The sequence below is a fragment of the Anguilla anguilla genome, chromosome 10, assembly GCF_013347855.1.
Source record: "Anguilla anguilla isolate fAngAng1 chromosome 10, fAngAng1.pri, whole genome shotgun sequence".
Taxonomy (NCBI): domain Eukaryota; kingdom Metazoa; phylum Chordata; class Actinopteri; order Anguilliformes; family Anguillidae; genus Anguilla; species Anguilla anguilla.
This window is the reverse complement of record NC_049210.1, coordinates 45,188,882-45,211,207: the sequence shown is the minus strand read 5'-3', so window position 1 is coordinate 45,211,207 and position 22,326 is coordinate 45,188,882. Positions and strand designations below refer to the sequence as shown.

General features: G+C 41.0%; 1 protein-coding gene across 3 annotated transcripts; it reads right to left on the bottom strand.

Moving 5' to 3' along the window:
- Positions 1-11,802: 11,802 nt before the first annotated feature.
- cdo1 (cysteine dioxygenase, type I) lies at positions 11,803-20,831 on the bottom strand. 3 transcript variants are annotated; one of them, XM_035436146.1, is made up of 5 exons: positions 20,429-20,831; positions 17,822-17,899; positions 16,706-16,863; positions 16,086-16,255; positions 11,803-12,881 (listed from the first exon to the last, which is right to left on the bottom strand). In XM_035436146.1, the coding sequence occupies exons 1-5, from the start codon at positions 20,596-20,598 to the stop codon at positions 12,852-12,854; spliced, it is 606 nt and encodes a 201-aa protein (XP_035292037.1). In that variant the 5' UTR covers positions 20,599-20,831; the 3' UTR covers positions 11,803-12,851. The 3 variants fall into 3 exon arrangements, with proteins under 3 accessions (XP_035292037.1, XP_035292039.1, XP_035292038.1); XM_035436148.1 differs by lacking the exon at positions 20,429-20,831 and adding an exon at positions 18,245-18,265; XM_035436147.1 differs by lacking the exon at positions 20,429-20,831 and adding an exon at positions 18,191-18,215.
- Positions 20,832-22,326: the final 1,495 nt, after the last annotated feature.

Below are 22,326 nucleotides of genomic sequence, written 5' to 3'. Positions count from 1 at the left end.
GTAAACCACTGCACGTTTCATGCAGAAACAAAATTAAGTCAAATAAATAAATAAATGCACGCAGTAGTAGCTAGTATAGAAAGGTAAAGAAGAGGTAATAGAATATATTGACGCATTCTAGGAGGCTGGTCAACAGCTGAGCCTCAAATTTCGGAATAAGCGGATATGACCAGCAGAGACCAGCTGACACGCTTACGGGAAGGTAACAGCATTTGCCAGAATGCAGCGGGACTGGGACCTGGACCAGGAGTTGGGTAAAACTGAAAGTGAGAAGGAGCGTGACTTTTATCACGTCGCAGAGGACAAATCTGCGGCCACTGGCACAGTGTCCCCTGCTCATGTTCGTCACCAGGGGTGATACCACCCCGGCTAATCCAGGGGACTCCGGGAGGGGAAGCACAAAATGTTTGTCCAGTTGTTGATGATTCACTGAGCCTGTGTCATTTTATCTTTTGTTTCTCTTTCCAGATGATTCAGGTTACATTACGCTACCTTTTTTCCCTGCTAAAGTAAAGACAAACTGCTCATCTGCTGACTGCTTCACGGAATCAATCATTTATTATCCCCATTATAACATTAGTGAGAATTATCCATGCACAGTCCAACGCCAGTTCAGACATTCCATTTCACTGTGGAATGAGTGTGATAATCCGACACCATGCCTGTTAATGAACTGAGGAAACTTGAATTGTTCAACTCATCACTTTAGTGATTTTAAACACAATGCTTTGAGACTTCCAAGTGAGATAGATACAGTGTATATAGTACTGGGAGGTCATCTGTATTGAAAACCTGTTTCATGCTGTTTCGGAGGCCTTCGTAATGGCTTTTTCAGGGAAAAGGGTCACTGCTGACATGAAACACCCAATCTGATGTATGGGATCTGAGGTTTCAAGCAAATAAACACTAATGTGGCTGTAAAAGTAGCGCCACTTTCCTTTTCACTGAAGTTTTGCGCTTTTTTTCATTTAAACTGAATGAGGTTTATCTTTTTGCCCATGCATGCTTTTTTTCTCCGGTGAAGTTGCATTTTACCTGCTTGTTTAAATTATGTTAGGCTTTTCAACACATCTGCTGCAGACAAAGAGCAGTAGAATGCATTCAGAATCAGAGCTGCTTCAATGTTCTGGCGGGTTAATTAATGTACATTTCAGTTTAACGTTGCCTGTTCGAACTCACCACTTTAAAACTATAGTTAAAATTTTACCCATAAGGTCCTCCGGATTCAGCCTACCGCAAATGAAATATTTTGCTTTTTACAAACACAATATATGTTATCATTTAATCAATAGTAAAGAGTTCAGTGTTCAGAAGAAGCCATGCAATGTTTGGAGTGTACTTATACTACCCTGCGACCCAGCAAAGAATTTTTGTCCCCTGTTAGGGACATGAGTCTTAATCCCAGGAACAGGATATTATATTATACTGAAACCTATACTACAAGGGACATTCAATAAAAATAAAACGAATAATATTTTTGAAAATGTTGTCACTGCAGCATGTTTCATTTAAATCCAAGACACTTGAATTTTGTCAAAAAAATGTAAATACTTTTTTTCTGCTGGTGTCAGGATAAAAAGTGCAAATGTCATTGATATTTTATGGTTGATGCCAGGTTAAAGTTTCAGTGAAAATCTTTTACAAATACAAAAACCTAATAAACCTATTCTGTGTTTTGCAGACATAATGGTGTGTAAGATTTTGGTACTTAGGTATTTTGGCACCACTACCAAATGTCTGTGACTGATGTCGCTGCATGAACACAACACCTGCCGTGGACCAAACAGTCTGTAGATTCATGAAATGGTGGAAATTCTATGACTCATTGGCAAGATGCATTTTTATGTATGTCCAGGTTGATACTTTTCTGTTATGCATCGACAGTACAAATCTTTCAAACATTGGGACTTTTGCCTTTGCTTGGTTCTTGTTTAATGAATGGGATTAGCCTTTTTGCCATTTAGTTATTAGTATTATATCATCATCACCATCATCATCATCATCATCATTATTGCCTTCACCAATGCATCATCATCATCACCATCATCACCATCATCATCATCATCATCATCATCATCATCATCATCATCCCTGCCTTGGCATGGCATTGGGCCTGGACTTTCGCCCCATTTGAAGAGGTGCCCAGTCATAGCTGAAAGCTGGCTTGCAAGTTTCCAGAGGAACTTGGGTCAATTCCAGTAGTACTCAGCCCATTTGAGCTTCCCTTTTCATAATGAATTACCCTTCCAGGAACGGGTAACCTGTCAGCCATTTGTTGCCAAACTCTTATGTATAGTTTAATTTTGTCTTTCAGCTTGCCACAATAAAGCTGCAATCAGCATGTTACCCTAGAAGTCTATTCCATGGTCTACCATAGTCCAAATCTATACGAGATGCTTCTAAAGTGATTTTCCGTCTTAGAAAAGGATACGGGCAATTATTTAACAGTTGGTGAAAAATGTAATATTCAAAAGTGGTCATGCACAGCTTGCGTTGGGGGCATGTGTCACGTTTGTTCTATATTGGATGGAATATTCTTTTTTAAATATAGATATGCATAATAGGAACGAGCATTAAAAATGTTTTATGAAGCACTCACAAAATCTCTTCCTAGGGACATTTGATGACATTTACAGATGTAATGATATGCAAAATCTTGCTAATTATCTCTATCAAATGTCCACTATTGATCTTGCTCCATAAACAATATGGCAACCCTCGACCTAACAGATGACAGCTTTATTAAATCATTTTCTGCTGGGTCACAGCCTTTTTGAATACGGTGTGATGTAACATTATACCACATACACAAACATATTTTTTTCTGGGAAGTACCAGTGTTAGTGTCTGTGATTTTTACATAATTATATTTGTTCTGATCCATAAATTGGCCTTATCATGATTCATTACTAAATTGCGAGTGCACCATTATAATGCACATATTAGTACATCATTGTCATCATGCTGACCGTGAAAAAAATCTCTCTTGTCTTGTGTCTGTCTAATGCATGTACACACATTATGTCATTAATATTTGGTTGGGCCTGTTTGTCTGTGCCTGGTGGTTGTTTCATCCTGAGGTGCTGAGAGAGGGAAAAGACCCAGTTTTCTACTCAATTCAAATGTATCTACTTTCAACACCAGCACTAAGCCTTCAACCTCTATTTGTTTCATCGGCCTAAACAGTAGAAATAAACCACCCACGTTTGTGCAATTTATTTCTGCATGACACTGCCCTTATCGACCCCCCCTGACCTGAACTTTCAGCCCCGAACCGTCCAATGAGGCACACTCTCTCTCTTGACAGCTAAAGGCACCCTTCCAAGTCTGCCCAAAATGACGTGCGTCCCTTCCAGCAGACCGTACACTGCCCGACAGATAACGCTTCACTGAATAAACTCTCCAGTTTATGATAAATGATCTTCTGCCAGGAAGTTTCAACATGCCCTCCCGCCCCTAACCCCCAATTTCTTCATTTCCCTAATTAGGATTACTCAAACATATCTGCAAACCCATTCTAACATTGCGACATCCTCCATCATCTGGGGAGTTTGTAGGCTTCTGGTGCAAGTGCTATTGCAGCCGGGCAGGGAATATCCAATGTTAGGCAGTTGCTTGTTGCTGATAATCTGGTGCTGATTACACAGCACTAATACATCTTCTGAATGACCCTGGACACATCATCAGCAATATAAGACAGTTTTTGGAAAAGTTCCCCCACTTGCATGACTTTGCGACATGTTACAATTCCAAAAAATAAACAAATGAATAAATAAATAAAACATTCTTGAAACCCTGACGAGGGCTCGGGTGATCTGAAACGCGTCCGTGTTTTTAAACCTTTTTGTGATGTTCGGGTGGCAGTGCCTGCGATGCTGAGACAGTACTCGTCTACGACTTCTCCTTTCTTCAGAACCTGGGCTGATCACAGTTATTTCATGTTTGTGATTCAATTAGCACCAGGGACTGGTGACTGGTAGCATTTGTACTCAATTCATCTGTTGTGACAGATTCAACACCTCAGTTCCCATTTAAAGGGAAAATTGCCGAAGCAACTTGTAATGGACAGACTTGATATTTTCATTCCTATCTATTTTTACACAAATATTTTCATCGTGTTAGCAGAATCAGTATTGTTCACACAATCAATCCCAAGCATTAGTTTAGTAAAAAGAACACTATTACGCATTCATCCAAACAAAGATAAAGTATATCCGTAGTCACACGAAATACAATATTTTTTACCACAGACATCCGTTTTGACAAATTGTGGTTGAACAGCATTCTGAAAGTGTGATTACTAAAAGCCTAAAGACATTTCCTGGCTTGTTCAGGCAGCATGAAATGACAGATGTACAAACTCAGCAAAAGTTTATTGACTTTCCTAGTGCTAAATGTTTCTAGAAGGATCAAGGGGAGTCTTTATTACTGTACACAGTAGAGGGTAAAAATAGACATCAACTCAAAAACTCTAGTTTGTCTCAGCGAGGGATAACTGGGTGTTCTTCATGCAAGCTTTGACTTCTCTGTAATATGAGTGAAGATCTTTGCACAAAGGCAAGATGGTGCTCAAAAACCCCACATCTGGGTATGTTTTTTTAGTCCAACCCCTCCCCTTGTCTTTTTTTGGCTGTTTTCATTGGGTTATGTAAAATTATGGCAGGCAGCCAAATTTCCTTTGCAAAGTCGTCTAACCAACTGGGAACGATATGTACTTTTGGATCAAACATTATTATTTTGGAGGGGAGCAGGAGCATGCTGCTTTTTCAGGGTTGCTCACGGGAATGTTGCCAAAGTTTCAACATGCAGTAGATATTTACACCCGCTCTTTTATATTTGTGTGTGATCATTCGAGTTAAAATGAACACGGTTTTAATTTAATTTTTAATGTCTGAACACAGTGAATTCAGAGGAGTGCTGAAGCCATTTATTGGTGGTGCAAGATGCCTCATAAAAGCAAGCAAGTGCCATTTTTGACTCACAAATTAATGAAGATACATATTGTATCATAAAAACAAATAGCAGGCTCAAGAGTGGCTTGGGACAGGAGGCAGGTGCCCCTACCTGAGGGTAACAAGAAACAAAAATTGGGAGTTAGGGAAGAGCTATGGGTTGCAGATAGGCAGTGTTGGGGAGTAGTTTAACTACATGTAGTTAAACTCGTAGTTGCAACAGTTTACTGGCAGTTCAACTACATTCAACTATTAATTAAACGACAGGAACTATTAACTACTTTTGCCCCAAAACATTTTTTTTCCAAAACCCTTTGACCCTTTGAGCAAATATCACCGTCTCTCTCTTTTCCCTCTAATCCTGATTGGTAAGAAGCACGCTGCTCCACCATAGCTCCCAACGATCAACTGACAATCGCCACACATTGCTGGTGCTTCCCATTGAGCTGTATGGTTCTTGCCATGTGCAAAAAGAAGGCACTACTCACCCCATGGCTGGGGAGCGTGATAATAATAACCTTTCTTGATAATTTTTGCATTTCTTAGTCGTTTGAACTACAGTTTTGAGAAGTTAGGTTTGCAAGCTACATTTCTCCGTAAAGTAGCTTTGCTGTAGTTAGACTACCTTCAGCGAGAAGCTATTTCGGCGCTCTTCGAGCAGTCTCCCCGACACTGCATGTGGGAGATGGCCGCACGGCACCCCCCCAGGAGTATAACCACCGGGACCGGGCCTGAGAATCTGCACAGTCATGAGAAAGGCGAGGAATCCACCTTCCCTCCTAGAGCCTCTCCATTAAGAAATGGGGTCACAGCTGTCGACAGGAGACAGTAAGGAAAGTTTATTGCCCTCCCAAGCGGGTAATAAACCTGCCCACGTCTCCTCCTGCTCTGTGTCCATACTGCGACCGATCACTGGGGTTTCTGTAAAGGTTTGCTTTTAATCCGCACTAACATATTAGGGATTGTGTCTGATTCCCATGCATGTCTCAGAAGGTTATTTCATAGTAAGAGGAGCTCTGTAAGAAAAAAGTTCCACCCATTATGTTTGTTGAAGTTCTCAGGATGGCTAGATAGCTACTCGCATAGCGAGCAGCTGCAGGCCGGATCTGCTCCCTATTCCAGAATCGGCCCAGAATCAGCCCAGATCCGGCCCAGATCCGGCCCGGAGTCACTTGCATTCTGGGAAGCATGTTGGGATTATGTTCCCTTGCAGGCTTTAAGGCAGAAGCATGGCTGATAGGTACACTGGTGCCAGTCTTTGTAGTGTTTTGAAAGTTGGGAGGAGAACCTTAAAATCAGCCCTTAATATAAGCTATAAATGAAAATTCTCTGTAAATACTGGCATACATGTACGCCTGTGATGTCATCAGGTTAGCATATGTATTCCCTATATTTCCTGTGAAATCATTGCATGGTTCTTCATCTGCTTGTTGTAGTGTGATCATGTTGGACGAGCCATATTCTACGGTACAGAACCTACCAAACCGTATGATTTATTGTCTTTTCAATTCATCGACACAATGAATAGTGCACCACTTTTAACTGGATGAAAAAAAAGAAAAGTTTCTTTGCCGAAGAGGCATCAGGAATTCATTTTTCAAAATCATTGTTTCAAATATACAGTGACTTGTTTGTATTGTCTGTGTGGCTGATCAAGCTCTAACTGCAGCACTGCCAGCTGCGTGGGGTACTGTGTAATGTGCCAGGGCTTCGCCCAGTGAGGAAATATTTGTGATGGTAGGACTTTTTCTCGCCTCGTGACCCAATGACAGCCTCTCTGGTGTGTTGGTGGCCCGAGTTTTGGCTGTTCCAACTGTGTAGTCATCCAGGACAGTAACTGCGCCACTTTGTCAGTGTATTGCAGAGATTCCACAGAGTGCGGACATGCTGCGTGTCGTCCTGAATCGAATGACACTGTTGCAATGACAGGAAGAGCTACAATTACCGATAATTATATAATTATTATATGATATAATTATTATATAATATTTATTGTAAGCACAATTTCACCGAGTCTTGTGGAAACAGAACGTGCGCATGAAATGAAACTTCTTCCTCCTTTCAAGATATCAGCATTTGTCTTTACAAAAGAACAGGAGGTTTATGGCTCCCTGCTTGTACCTTTTTCGAAGATAGTCGCAGTCCCCGGCGATAAGGGCTATGAGAGTACAATGAACAAGCTGATATCTCCCCTCACAGTAGGCGAACCAAATAACCATAAAACGAATGTTAATACAGCACTTCAATGGAGATTCGCTGGAATATATCTTCACTCATTATCTGTGTTGAAAGATATATTGCATTCACTTTTGAACCCACTAGAAGTTCTTGTTGTTTTCCCGAACTTTTGCTAATACTTTTGACCATTAGTGTGACCAGAATAACAAATTACGTAACTACGGATATTTTCAACTTCATTCGATGGTTTTGGTTTAGTTATGACAGAACTTTTCTGCTTGTGGAAAGTATCTTTCACTGGTATGCTATACTCCATATGATTGACTCACAGAATTGCTATGAGATCATTAGTAGCATGTGGAGCTATGTGTGATGTGTGTGTGTGCTCACATGGGTGTGTGTGTGTGTGTGTGTGTGTGTGTGTGTGTTTGTGCTCACATGGGTGTGTGTGTGCGGTGGGGAGAGAACAAAAAGTACTTAAACCATTTTTCTACAAATATCCAGCAGACACTGCCAAGAAAACAGATGGGAATGTTTTAAGTGCATTTAAAATTTTCACCACTGGGCATTGTCAGATGTAGTAGGTGGAAAAAAAACTGAAACAGTCAATTGAACATACAGTACTAACAGGATAATAGGGAAAATATTTCGAAAAGACACTTTCTATAAAAGACTGCGCATGATTTGTGAGACAGAACGTTTGAGGTCCACACCTTGTGCCAAACCCAGATACAAATCCATCTGGATTAATGGGCTGTACTGCATTACTGTATTACTGTAAAGCGACAGCACCGCAAGGAGAGAGAGAAAAAGGCTCAGCCACCACCAACCACCACCACTCTCCCCTGCCCACGCTGCACCAAAGTACGCGGATCACGGATCGGCCTCCACAGCCATCTGAAGACCCACAAGTAGAAGACCCCATGGCGAGGACAGTCATACTCGCCTCAAGTGACCGCCGATGATGACTGTATTACTGTCAGCATCTTACAACCGAAAGGGAAACCTGTTTGCCCTAACTTCCTTCCACAATCACCAACTGTACATACAGTACAGAGTTATTTCAGTACTTCCAGCTTCCAGTACATGAGCGCCTTCCTGCTTCTCTTTTTTGAGTTTCCGGGTCATTTTTCTGGAGAAGCGCTTTACGGACCTTACGCAAGGGGTGGCTGAACATGGACGCCAGATGAAGATTAATTTCACGAGCCTTCATTTTGTCAGCCTTCAGAGTGTGTCTGATCAAAGAGGCACAGCAAATCATTCAGACTGAGGCAGCAGTGTCCCAATAGTACGCTTCAACTAACGAGCATGGTAAACGGTAAATGGACTGCATTTATATAGCACTCTTATCCAAAGCACTTTACAATTGATGCCTCTCATTCACCCATTCACACACACACACTCACACACCAACGGTGAAAGGCTGCCATGCAAGGTACCAATCAGCTTGTTGGGAGCAATTAGGGATTAGGTTGCTCAGGGACACTTTGATACGCCCAGGGTGGGGGATCGAACCGGCAACCCTCCGACTGCCAGACAACCGCTCTTACCTCCTGAGCTATGTCGTCCCATCATCACATGGTGGTCCAGAAAAGTCCAAAGAAGAAAAGAAACATTAAAAATACACAAGCACAGGCGAACGTACAGGAACATACTAATATTAAAAACTCAATGAGAGCAGGCCATGTAATGGAGCCTTGTTGGCCAAAATCAAGTATTAACTACTTTTGGGATTTGTTTAGTATGTGTATTGCTGGAGAAGTGAAAGAACAAACACAGCTCTGCCCAACCCTTACAAAATAAAAGACTCTTCAGTGACATTCAAATATAAGGTGATAATTTTTTTACTTGTCTGAATACTGCACGAGCATTTCTTTATCCTGTCGTTACCAATCCTTAAAGGTAAACAATGTCTCACTGAAGTTCAAATGCACATAGGTTATGTTTGCATAGATATTGAATTGGGTCCCATGATACTGCCGCAAATTTGCCGTCAGATAAAAAGATCACGTGACCACGATTGATGCCCTACAGATACCTTTAGAAATTATGTAACGCTGGATTCTGTTGACCATCCAACTGAACGAGAACTCTCTTGATTAGATTCTGTGTTGATTTTTATCACTACACATGCACGTATACACGCACACACACAAACACACACCCAGGCACACCCACAATTTGTATTGTCCTGGCTTGTTACAATGAACAAGTAGCCTTGAGTTTAAAATAAATTGATAATTTGCTTGATTATTACATGAACTGCCTCTCACACAGTTATATGAAGGCTTTCTGTCCTGCAGGTTACTATGGTAATTATTAACAAGTCTCTGTCCAACTCTGTCCAGGAATTGTTAACTGACAACAGCAATCACCTGCCAACACGTGTCTAAACCCTGTTCTGTACCAATAGTTAATGTGCTCTTTCAAATGTGATGTATATGACACATCAGTGCAAGTGAAAGGCTGGAAATAATCTGCAGATAGTGACTGACATCCAACCAGGCAGGTACAGATTTTCAGTAAAATGTTCAGTGTCAATGTAACTTTTACTGTGTATACGTGGTTCCTATTGAAAAAAAAAAACTTGTTAGGGTTGAATTAATACTGGACGCTGTACTGTCTAACTGGGTCCTCAGCAAAACAGAAAAAGTGCTTGATATACACCAACGTTTACAATAAAGACCATATTTGGTCTTGTTACATGGAGACTAACTACAAGGGGGAATCATCCGTCATCAGAGCACAAAAAAGAAAGAAAAGTGGAAGAAAAGCTGCTGACGCACATTTAAAAAATATAAAGGAACTGATCAAGTCACATTCAGTATGTACTCTATGAGTCAACACTCGACAAAAAGGCAGAGATCCGCCATTTACATAAAGTTCACAAACTTCTGGGAACCGTTAAAATGGGTTTTAGCATCATCCACGGGGTTGTGAACTTTCGGGTGACTGCTTGCCAGTGCTCACAGATGAGTCATCTGATGCCAGGAACAAGCCATTTGACCAAAGTTTTTGGAAAATGGTTTTAAAGTAATTACCAGTAATTAAACGGACAATGATTGACAGTGTGCTTTGCAGGCAACGCTCTTGCTAAATTTAGTCCGGTTATTTGCGCATGTGGCCATGTGGCAATATTTTAAAATGTTGGTTTTGGTTAGTAATTTTGGGAAAGACACATTAAAATGAAAAAATAAGTAAATAAATAAGTGATAATGAAACTGTTTGCAGCAGAGGTGTATTCAAAAATCAATGAAAGTGGGAATGTCATGTGCACAGTTCAAATGAAAATGTGAGGTTTTTAACTCTTCACTCCAACCTTAAACTCTAGGCACTCTAAGTCCTCTAAGCATTTCTCGATTCATCCACGACTGAAGACGAATTCATAGCAGTGAGGTACACTTGGTTTAGTGCATCAGCGTGGAAACGTTTGAATCACCTGTGATGGAATTTCCTTCAAGAATGAATAAAATATAGAAGCGTAACTGTCTGGCCCATCTGCTGATTTTGATCAGTTTTTTTCGATTTTGATTTTATGGAAAACAGCAGTTTGTGGCGCATGCTTCTGTCAAAGCTACCTTCGATCTAGGGCATGGATACTCAAATTTGCACCTCAAATCCAAACCTGGCCCTGATTTTCTAATCCCTCAGGTAATTAACTGAACAATTAGAGCTACTGATTGGCCACATGTATTCACACCTGACTCCCAGGTAAAGGGAGGGTGGGAAACCAGCAGCTCTTGGACCATAATTTGAGCAACAGGGGTCTACGGGGACCCCTGTGTATGCTGGTTTTCATTGCAACCACACTGTCGCTCAGAACTCCATTTGATGGAATGTGTTCAGTACCATTTTTTAAATAACCCCCAGGGTTTCACAACAAGGGCTGATCTGAATTGGTGCTAACTTCTTCTCTTATCTTAATTATTCAATTAATCATATCTTAATCTGATGTCGTTCCAGCTACAGCCACAGATTGCAAGTGTATCCTAAAGAGTTTGTTGTTCTCAAGTACAGGAGTGACTCAGCATAGTTTAATCATAGTTTCTCATTGAATTCTTATGCATATGGATCATATACACACAGTATACTTCATTTTGCAAAAGAGAAAGGACATGGAGCGTGGTTGGTGCAGATTTCATCTTCGCAAAACGCAGTTGGTGAGTCAGTACTTGGATCACTCTGGTGCTCTGTTACAGTGGGAGTTGTTTTAGTTTTTCGAAAATTGCAAACGTGCTTGCGGTTTGTCCACCCTGTGGTTTGTGATCTGGTACAGTGCGAGAACATTACAGTACATTTATTTCCCGGACGCTTTTATCCAAAACGAAGTACAGTAAGTGCATACCGAAGGTCATTGGAAAAAATACAAAACACGGTTCCGATAAGATGCAATACACATTGGGCTATGTAACAATTATTCATGGCCATGAACACAGTAGCCGAGAACAGAGCAGCGTTGCAGAGTATGCAAAGATGATTCTGGTGTTTCTGTCATATGTGAACAAATATTTTTTATAGAGAAAAATGAGGCGAGGCCTAAAATGACAAACGTTCGCAGTAAACGACATTTATCAGCAGCTGGCAAAAAATCTGACAGTTGAATGAGTTCCTGCCCCGTTATTGGAAAAGACAATGACAGTTATTAAACAAACCACCCAAAAAAAAAAAACGCTATTTGACAAGAGGAAATATTTAATGGTTTACACTCACAGCAGGTCATTCCATGATCAAAGTCAGCCAGAATATACATTAAAATAGATACTGATTTTATTATCTTGCACTGCGAAAAAGCGTTTGTAAATATAGCTACAATTACAAAATTAGCAAAAGTCCTGAGAGAGAGGAAGAACGAGAGTCTTGTTCTACAGAACAACTCATTCCACATACAGTCATTATTTTAACCGGCTATTATAACGCTCTAAAAATCCAGAGGCAGTCATACAAACCTATAATTCACCTCTACTAATACTTATCAAAACAAATGTCCGGGCGTGGTACTCAAGTAACAAAAACCAATTAACACCAAAATAATCTGTTTTGTAAATATAAATTACCTGTATTGCATTTTAAAATAGTACATCTAAAAAGCTTTAATGCTACCATTTTAAATTTCCGCTTGTTCATGAATTGCTATGTCTGTACATTTTAAACAAATGTTAAAACAATTTACGTTTAAAAAAAAAAAAAATCAATACATCTTAAAAGTGCTCAATTGTGTGTAAAAGAACAATATTGATCACAGAAGGCCTGCAGATAATCGTTTTTACATGTTGTCAGCATGCATGACTGCGACCAGACGCACGCTCTTTTTTTTCTCTACTTTTACATTATACACGTCCACCACTTTCATCCCCCATAACAGTACAAAGGTGTAATTACACAGGTCACAGAAACATAGGAATGCCGTTATTGGCAAGGGCTTCCTCCAGCCTAGCAAACAAAGAGCAGATTCATTCCGTCGCTCAACCTAATGCCGCTATTCACTTGTCCGCACCGCATTCATCAGCGTTTGCCAAGCGTACACCGGGCCGCGATAAAGCAGCTCCAATTACCGACGCGTCCTTTCAACTGACCCTCGCAATTTGTCGAAGAGTGGGCTGTTTTTTTCGCTTTGCTCGCTCGTATATTTTTATTATTTATTTATTTTTATTTTTTGCCGGTCTCCTTTCACCAGAATTTTCCGCAGCCGTGTTCGTACAGTTGCTTTTTGACTCCGGTGGCCTAGTTGTTTTCCTGTGAAACTGTGGTTTCCTAAAAAAAAAGAAAAGACACGGAATAGGATAAGTCAGCATCAAATATCAACATGCCAGTAACACCTCAGTTAAAGTTAAGCCATCGCGACATTTCATTTTTGTAATAATGTGTCTATAATAACACATCTATCATGTTTATAACATTATAATGCATTGTTGCAATAACAAACATCATGTTAACATGCCACAACACAGTTTATGTTCTCCAAAGATAATCTACATATGAGTCTAATACAAACATTATATATAAATTTGATATTGCATTCCCTTCAAGCCCTCTGATCAAAGACAACAAGCACTTCAAAAAATGAAAACCCAGTTAAATGTGTCGTTGGGCGAGCGATGGTCCCTACTGAGTGGGAATCCTGTATGATGTTTGGGGGAGTGGGGGGGGGGGGGATGCATTTCAAGTACAAGCAAACACATCCAGTTCATTCTGTGTGCCCTTTAAGACCATGAAGTCCTGACAAAGTAAATCACTAAGAACAACAAGGAAAGATGGGGAGGGGGTGAAGAGGGAGGGGGGGAGAGAGAGAGAGAGAGAGCAGGAGATGGTGAGGTAAACGAGAGAGAGGATGGTCCAATCTTATCAGAGGCCTGGTGTTGTAACGATCTCGGGGCCAGAAAGCAGTTTGCTCAAGGCAAGCTTAAGCAACGGCAGAAGCTCCAGATAAGCCCTCTTTATTTACCAAAAAGCTGGCAGAAACGACCCCCAAAAAATATGTGTTCCACATTTATTACAGTGCAGGCTTTCACACGTTAAATTCATCACCCTCGCCCCCCCCCCCCCCCCCCCGATGGAAGGAACGGCCTTTCAGCCACACATCTGCTGACTTGTGAAAACAGATTCCCAGAATTCCTTCCTTGTCTGGAAAAGGGACCTCAGATATGTATTTTTTTTTTTTAAAGAACCCTGAAAATACTGTACAGCGAGGCCCCTGAATTCCTCCAGTGACCGTGTCTAACGGGGAGGACGTGACAGAAAAGCAGGCCTCGCACTGCTCAGTATTACAGCATTACTGGTGGCAGTGTAGTATAATGGCTAAGGAGTTGGTCTTGTAACCTAAAGGTCGCAGGTTTGATTCCCCGGTAGGACACTGCCGTTGTACCCTTGAGCAAGGAATATAACCTGCATTGCTCCAGTATATATCCAGCTGTATAACTGGACACAATGTAAGTCTGCTAAATGCCTGTAATGTAACGTATTAGGCTGTTATGCCCAGATATTAATAACCGCCAGTGAACTTATGTTCATGAACAATTTGAACTTTTGTTTAATACGTCAAAAAAATGTGTTAGGGCTTAATATTGAATGATCAACACTATCACAAGTGCATGCTGGGTAAGCATAAGCGCACGTCGATCATTTTAACATAAAAAAGTGTGACAGTCTTAATTAAATCATGATTCCTCTCAGCACTTTCCCAATTTCACAGGAAAAGAGAATATTGTGATGAAGGGACAGGCTTCACTTTAACCTTATATTCACTTAAACTATGAATATAAGGTTAAAGGGCAAACAGTAGGCTTTAATTTGAGGGTATTTATACCTGGGTAGAAATTACAACCCTGTTTATACAAAGTTCCCACATTTTAAGAGTACCAAGTACAATTGGACATTCAGCTATTCAGCTGTTTCTTGGCCTGCTTGTGGGTCATTGCATCACTAGTCCATGCACAACAAAGGGTCTCGAGTTGCCTCTTGGAGTCTGTTGCTGTTGACTCTCAACAAAAGGCCCAAAGACGTATCAAATCCACTGTGCTCGAGTACGGAGCCAAAACAACACAAATCGCGTCGCTGTCCGAACACCGCATCGTAAATTAAAAAAGGAAAAAAAAATCACATTCGGTATAAAATATGCAAATTACAGGGCATATATTTCAACAGATGACAGAGACAAACACAGGAGGAATACAAATATTTTGCTCTAGGAAACTGCTAAGGGAAAAAATTTCAGTTAAACATATCTTGCTGAGTCTTTTTTTTGTGGTGACGTTGGCTTTCTGTACTGAGCTGCCCTATATTCTAAGCTCTGAAATGCAGGTGTTTCCAGTTTTGTCTGTTGTTGCTGCACACAGGTCAAAGCATCGAACCTGACTCAACCTCTCCTATGAAACGTGGCTCTCTTTTTCCACTGCCAAACTGAGAGACAGAAAGGTTTTGCCAAACTGTGGCAAAATGAGGTATGGACACTAACTTTTTCACAGTGAAGTGCACAGAATTCTAACTCTCTAATTCTAACGTTCCTACTTGGATTGACAATTACTTTCATTCAGGAGTACCTGCATTTAAAAAAAAAAATTTTGTGCTTAATAAGAATGCACAGAATGTGCAGTAGCACTGTGCGCTCAACGCATTACGTGAATGTCCAGGGGATTCGCTCACAAAAGGTAGCTCGAAACTCATTCTGACATTTGTACACACATTTTACAATAGGCTGCTTGCATGACTCCCAAACAGAAGGGTGACACCTAACCTATTTTCACCTAGTTACAACAAAAACAGCCGCATTCTGATCAATGGTGTTTTTCACACGGACTCTGCCGCAACATGACTTTTCTTTCCCCTTTTGCTCCCGCCGCTCGCCTGATTTCAACCCAAGCAGGCGAACACGTGCCCGCCCTAATTCATTAAAGCAGTGCAGCCAGAAAGCGCTTGTCATAAATTACCTGTGAAATGCAACCTTTGGTTTGGAGGACATAATTCATGGAGGAACTTGCCAGTTGAAATAATAGCGGCCTGCCATTTGAACATTTAACTGCCACTTTGAGATCTGAGGTTATTCAGGCCCTATCAGTGAGTTTATGACTCTTCTCTCTGCACTTTCACACATTGCACCCGTGTGCTCATACTCGTTCTAATATAAGAGCTCATTGGCACCTCGGCCTATAGGGCCAGTCATACGTGTGTGTGTTTCAGAAACGGGATAGTTTGCTCATGATATTCTTTCAAGACATAAATGTTACTTGAATGAAACCATAGATCCAACACTGATATTTTACGCGACGGTTGACGGATGAAATGAAATGACACTGAAGTCTTCAGTCAAGTCAACTGGCATTCATCTGAAGCTTGAGTGTACTGAAGGTCAGCCCCTCAGCTTTATCTGCAGGAACAGTAGAAGCCACTAATGGCCGTGTGATTGGTGGGGTCGGAGGATTTGGGAGTGAGTGAGTGAGTAATTTAAAATGGTTTCCTTACAAATGGAGTCCTTTCTCCGTATTTACTCCAGAATGTCATCTTGACCACGTTTTTGTGTCCTGTGCGCTGGTCGAAGGTCTGGCAGTGCTGGAAGGGGGGGCTGTAGAGGTGCAGGCTGGCGGCACTTTCCGTGTGGCTAACGTTCTCCACGCGGTGCAGGCCCAGGGAGTCTGAGTCGGACAAAACAGAGCGCGTGCGCAGGGCGTTCAGTCATTCGCCAGCGGTGCATGTATGTGTGGGGGAGTCCCCCAATGAGGAGAGGACCCCTTCAGCACAACTCACATCTTACGCAGCACCAAACTGGACCGTGTGCATGGAGACAACAGTGACACGGCAAAAAATGTTCTGTTTATCATGCATGTTCCAATCTAATGGCGGCTGTACAGTGTGGCAGTGTTAAAATGTGTAAACTCAGAAAAACACACACAGGGCTATATGCTGACAGACACATGTAGAAATACACTGTGCTCGGAAAAGCACTTCATTATTTCTGTATGTTGTGCAATAGAGGAAACGCAACACAAGCGTTTAAAAGTGCTTTGGTCTTAATTTGGTTCAGTGTAACGTACCGGGAAACTGGGGCTATAAAGCATAGGGGTAAGAAGCGTTTCGGATCTCACCGTTTATGTACGCGCACTGGTTCTCCTGCAGGATCCTCTGAGACCTCTGCCTCATCTCTCCCTGTGACTTGCGGTCCGGCCACTCGTACAGCGTCTCCTTCAGCTGGCCCTGGAGCAGCTTCATGAAGCAGTGGGAGTCTGTGTGGTCATGGATGCTGCTGCAGGTGGGAGAGAGGACCCGGACACACGTCAGAGGGGGGGGGGGGGGGTGGGCTTGGGGTTGCCGAAATGTTCCCGCACCGTCCAGGGGAAACCTATCACCACCACCCCTCAATTAATTTTTTTAAGCAGCATTCTGAAACGCCAACTCAGCCTCAGGGTTGGTGCTATGACACCCTCCCCCACACAGGGGGCACTGCAGCTGAAGCATGTACTGTACGCTCCTCTCGTGTGCCCACCTGTGAACCAGTCATTGTTTCAGACTGTACATATGACAGAGCTAGCGCTAACTGGAGTGGAAGCTAACTATCAACAACTGCTAGCCTGTGGGCACCAGTTCTGTCCAAGATTCAGTGTTACACGCTAAGCTGATTCGTGTTCGGTCGTTGCTAATTAACTTTCTGACACTGGATATGTGGCGATCACTGTATATTACTTTAGGTAATAGTATAAGCTGCAGAAATGTTTATCAAAATATTATTTCCATTAAATAATGGATTAATTTGCAAGCAGATATCATCAAGGGCCTCCCCGTCTCACCGAACTGTGGTTTCTTATCGCTGCGAGCAAACAGGACTTCACAGAGTTACATGTGTTTGTAATTAGGCGTGGAAGTCTGGCTTTCCGACTCGGTGCTGAAGTACAAAGTTCCTCTCTATAATAATACAGGAGAAGCAGTCTTCGTAATCAGAAAGAAACACTTTGCTCCTTGCTGTAGCCTTGAAAAGGACCCTGGTTTTGAGAGATTGTCTCGTTCCTGCTGACTGTAAGAGAAAGCCGTCTTTATATCTTGTTACCATGCGACAGTATCAATTCTGGGCTTTTCTATAGGGCTGAAAACTCACGAGTCACGGAACTAATGATGCACCGTTTTCTGACAGCGATCCCGGGGTGCAATCTCGTTACTCTCCGCTCTCCGCCTGGGCGGATTGAAAACGTTTATTAGAGACTCCTCACCTGCCGTGACCTTCACCCCAGCAGAGGATCATGAGATTGAATTTTCCGTTCCCCTCGTCCACCAGGTTCCTGGTGTACCTGGAGGAGGTGAGAAGAACACTCTATCAAACAGTATACTTACGGTAGTCATACAGCCTTTCTCTTAAAGCTCCAGTCTAACAAGCTCCAAAATTAGATTCACAAACTCACATTTTTCATCATACCACATAGAAAATATCATGACAACTAAATGCCCAAATCTCACAACAAAACCAATGTGTAGCCCAATGTGATCTTTAACACCCCAAAGTAAGAACTAGTCCATCCCTAACCTCCCCTTAGAAGCAAGTGATCTGGAAAATCTGAGAATCCCTTGGTTCTGTGGCTTACATGTTAAATTCACAAGAAGTGTGGTATACTTTCTAAAACTTTTTCAAAAATGACCTTTGGTTGTTTTCAAAGTATATTTTCAGACCAATTCCATCGTTTATGTCGTTGCGTCTCGTTTCAAGGTTCACTTGCAGCAATGCTACATGTTTTTAGTGAGACCTGGAGTTTAAAACGGTTGCAAATCAGCTGTTCTTTGGAGAGGGAGGGGGGACAAACACTGGGGGGGGGGGGGGGGGGGGGGGGGTCATTGTGGTTGGAAATTCAAAGCGACAGTGAGACTGCTCTCACATTAACAGCTCTGGCTCCCAGCCAGGAGACTGTCGGTCTGAATACCAGGTGCAGCACCGTTTCTGAGCTCCAGAGCAATATACCAGACAGCCCTATCGCACGCGAGCCCGCCCCCCCTCCTCTTCTAAAAAAGAACATGGAATCTTTAACAACGTATACGCAACGCAAGCGATTTTTATTTTTTAAACTGTTCACCCATGTGAATAAACGTATACCATACGTACGTATTCATTTTCTTATTGTTGTTTAATACAAATGTCAGTTTAAAAAAAACAACCAAATTGTTAAAACAGGGGAAAACATAAAATTCTATTCCTCTGCAATTATACTAAAGTTCAACACGGCCAAACGTACATGTATTTTTATTTATGAGCAAGAAAATGGCTCATGAAAGTAGGCTACACCTTTTTTATGGTGCGCTAAATATAGTTCATAAAAAATAGACAGGTATCAACTTGCATAGATCAATTCGGTTAAATGGGGATATATTTATGAACAGTGTTCCACAGATCAACGCCCAGCGTAAGATATCAAGTGACACAGAAAACAGAAAATGAGGTTGTCTTCAACGCGCTCAGAATCCTTTTCGACGCATTTTAACAAGTGTACGCGTGCAAGAATATCTCGTAGGCCAATTTAGACGCTGATTTCAGAAGCACGATAAAAGCACAGCAGGCTATCCGCGGAAACACTGTCACAGACGTGCGCGAGAGACCGAACAGCAAGAAAAACAAATCTCAGTCGATGCAGGTTCGAATTTCTGGACGTACAGTTCTTGGTGTTGCAAATACGTCGACGTCATAAAAAAAACCCCACAGCAGTGCGCAGATCATATTTTAACCAGGTCCGCGGGTGTGAGCTGTATGCGGCCTCTGATTGGTAAGTTTGTCCCCACCCTCCGTTGCCTCAGCAGTCATGTCCACTCAAAAACGTTCACGGGCAGACTTGAAAAGCCATTTGCCGCCACCTACGTTTTCACGTTGAAATGAACGCAGAACAGTTATGCGCACTCCACAAAATCATGTCTATTTGTCTTAAAAGCCCGTCTTAGACTATTAAAGAGGAACGTGTCATGAAGCAGTCGATGTTTTTAAGTAATCCAATATTCTATGTTGTAGAACTGACCATCTCTACATATGGAAAATCGTGCATTCAGTAAAAAAATAAAATAATTAAATAACATAATCTACGTCAATGCAGTTCATTATAAGTGTTGATTTTACTTTAAAAAAAAAAACAGAACACAACGAAATATCGATAAGAGAATCTTTGAAATTATTTTTTATTTGCTAAACCAATACATGCATATATAGCCTATGTATGTATGTGTGTATGTACGAATGTATGTATGTACACACACACAAAAGCCTTGATTACCCCCAAGTAAACCTTTTAAATGTGATTCTAAATCTAGCCAGTGCATGCAACGATATAGTCTATATTTAGACATGAAACTGCAGCTCTTAGCTAACTGTTCTCTTGCTACGTCCCTTGGCTCACCCTCTGTACGGGACAAACACGTACACGCAGACAAAAAAAAAGATTATGATAAGGAAGGCTGTTATATGTGATGGTTTTGTTTCCATGAAGGATTCTCCTTTGAAGTCCTCTATAGCCCAAGTCGTTCTTCTTATGTATTTCTGTGAAAGATTTATATGAATGGCAGACCTTTAATTGTGCTGATTTGTTGGTCAGTAATTTCAAGGTTAATGTTCTTCACCAGTTTCACTGAAGTAGTCTACGCTCCATTCGATTATGACTACCCCACAAATAGCACTGCCACAGAAAGGGGGTTTCAGCTTTCCCCCCCTGAAATATTCAAATAATTAAGCTAGAAGTGCAATATTTGATGCAGGACTATTTGACAATGATTCAACAGCAGGAGCAGCAATCGCAAAAACAACACAGTAGGCTAGCAATCACCACAATAATAATTATCAAAATCATTACCTGAACTGGTCGAATTTCGCGTACTTCATCCATTCGTGCGGTTTACTCTCATAAGATTCCATAATATTCTGCACCTCCTCAATATTAATGCTATCACCTTCAAAGAGCTTGTGCAAAATCTTAATCAAATCATCTAGTGTTTCAGGTTTCATGACTTCGGTTTGCTCCATTGTTAATCGGGACCGTTGCCACGCCGAGAGTATTTAATTAACGGGCATTGCTTACTCTTTATAGAAATTTTGGGTGAAGTTTTGTTGGACTGTACCAATACAATCGATGGTGAATGCCAACTATATTGTAGCAGCTGAACATATTTTTAGGGAAATCCCATGACCAGGGTGAGTTAAATTAATTTAAATATAGTATATATAGTAAACAATAAAAGCTCTATGCGTGAAATTATTATTTTACCCAAGAAAAAAATCACAAGTGCCTCACTCAACCCCCTCATAGCTGTGGGGTCATGGTTTAATCCTCTTTGTCCAGTGCTCAGCTCTCAGCTCTGTGACAATAAGCTTAGCTATTCTAAAGATTCCTTTGAACTGATACAAAGTCCTCTGAAAACTCAGGGCGAGTAGATCTTCGTCTTGCACCAGTATAAGCAACTAACATTATTTTCTAAACTATTAGTTATGAGAAAAAAGAAATACACAAGAAAGGGAAGCAGGCAACGACCCAGCTCCCTTACAAAAAAGTTGTTCTTATCTAAGCAGAGCTGATTTGCAACATATTTAAAATTAGCAAGTATAAATGATCAACATTTTGCAACCTTTGGGTTTGGGTAATAATAATAATAATAATAATAATAATAATAATAAACAAGAAGAAGAAGAGGAAGAAGAATGTTGTGTTTAATCATGTTGGGGAACTGAAACTTTAATATCAAGATCTACAAGATCAATTATCATTCCACAGCATATGATAATATCTTTTTTAAAAACCATACGCCCACACGTCTTACTGTTATCCTTGATGATCTGATTACCTACATTTTAGCAATGAAAAGAAGGTTATGAAAGTAATCTGAATGTAATAATGTGATGTGAAAAATGTTTCTCTCACACATTGGCTTGAAAGCTTTCGCAGCTGCATCACCACAAAAATATGAAGATTTAATTTAAAATGCAACTAAAAACCTATAATTCATAGTCATTCAGTATGTCTTCAAAATCAAAGTGTATCATTTTTCATACTGGCTCTGGAAAATACCTTGAGTTTGAAAATAGCAAAGTAAGCAGCAGCCAGTAATCTACCTTATTATTTCTGACAGACTTACAACCATTGGCAGGCATTTTCAGTTGGCAGTGGACATCGAGGGGCAATGATCTCATAGATGTAACTCTTTAAAGGACAACAATGACCTTACTCTTGCCCTTAAACTTTTGTTATGTAGAATCGCATCACGGTTGGGCTGAGTTGGATCTGGCTGATGTTGAAAGTCTTTTGTTAAATTTTTTACTAAAAAGCGATCCTCCTCTGGCAACCTTTCTTTTATGTGAAAGCAGATTCAGAGTATGTGACTGTAGCACAAGTGACCAGAGTAATTAAGAATGCATATTCATCTTTTTACTCCGTTTACTTATTCAGTGTGGCAGCAAGCGTAGATGAACGATTTCATAACAGAAACCATGATTTTAGGACATTAAATTTCATTGTTGTGTTTTTATTATTTGTGGATTGATTCCTCTTCTCTCCTCCTCTCTGGGTTTTGGGGCACGTGTTCATTGCATACATTTTTTCAGTGCTTAATAGACAATTTAAACAAATCACAAAAATTTGAACTGTCACAGAAAGCTGAGATATGGCTGAAAAATCGGACACTTTGGATTTCCTTCCAGTTTCATCGATGTTTAGTGTCAGTCATAAAACAATGTTTCAGCCCTTTCAACCACCATCAG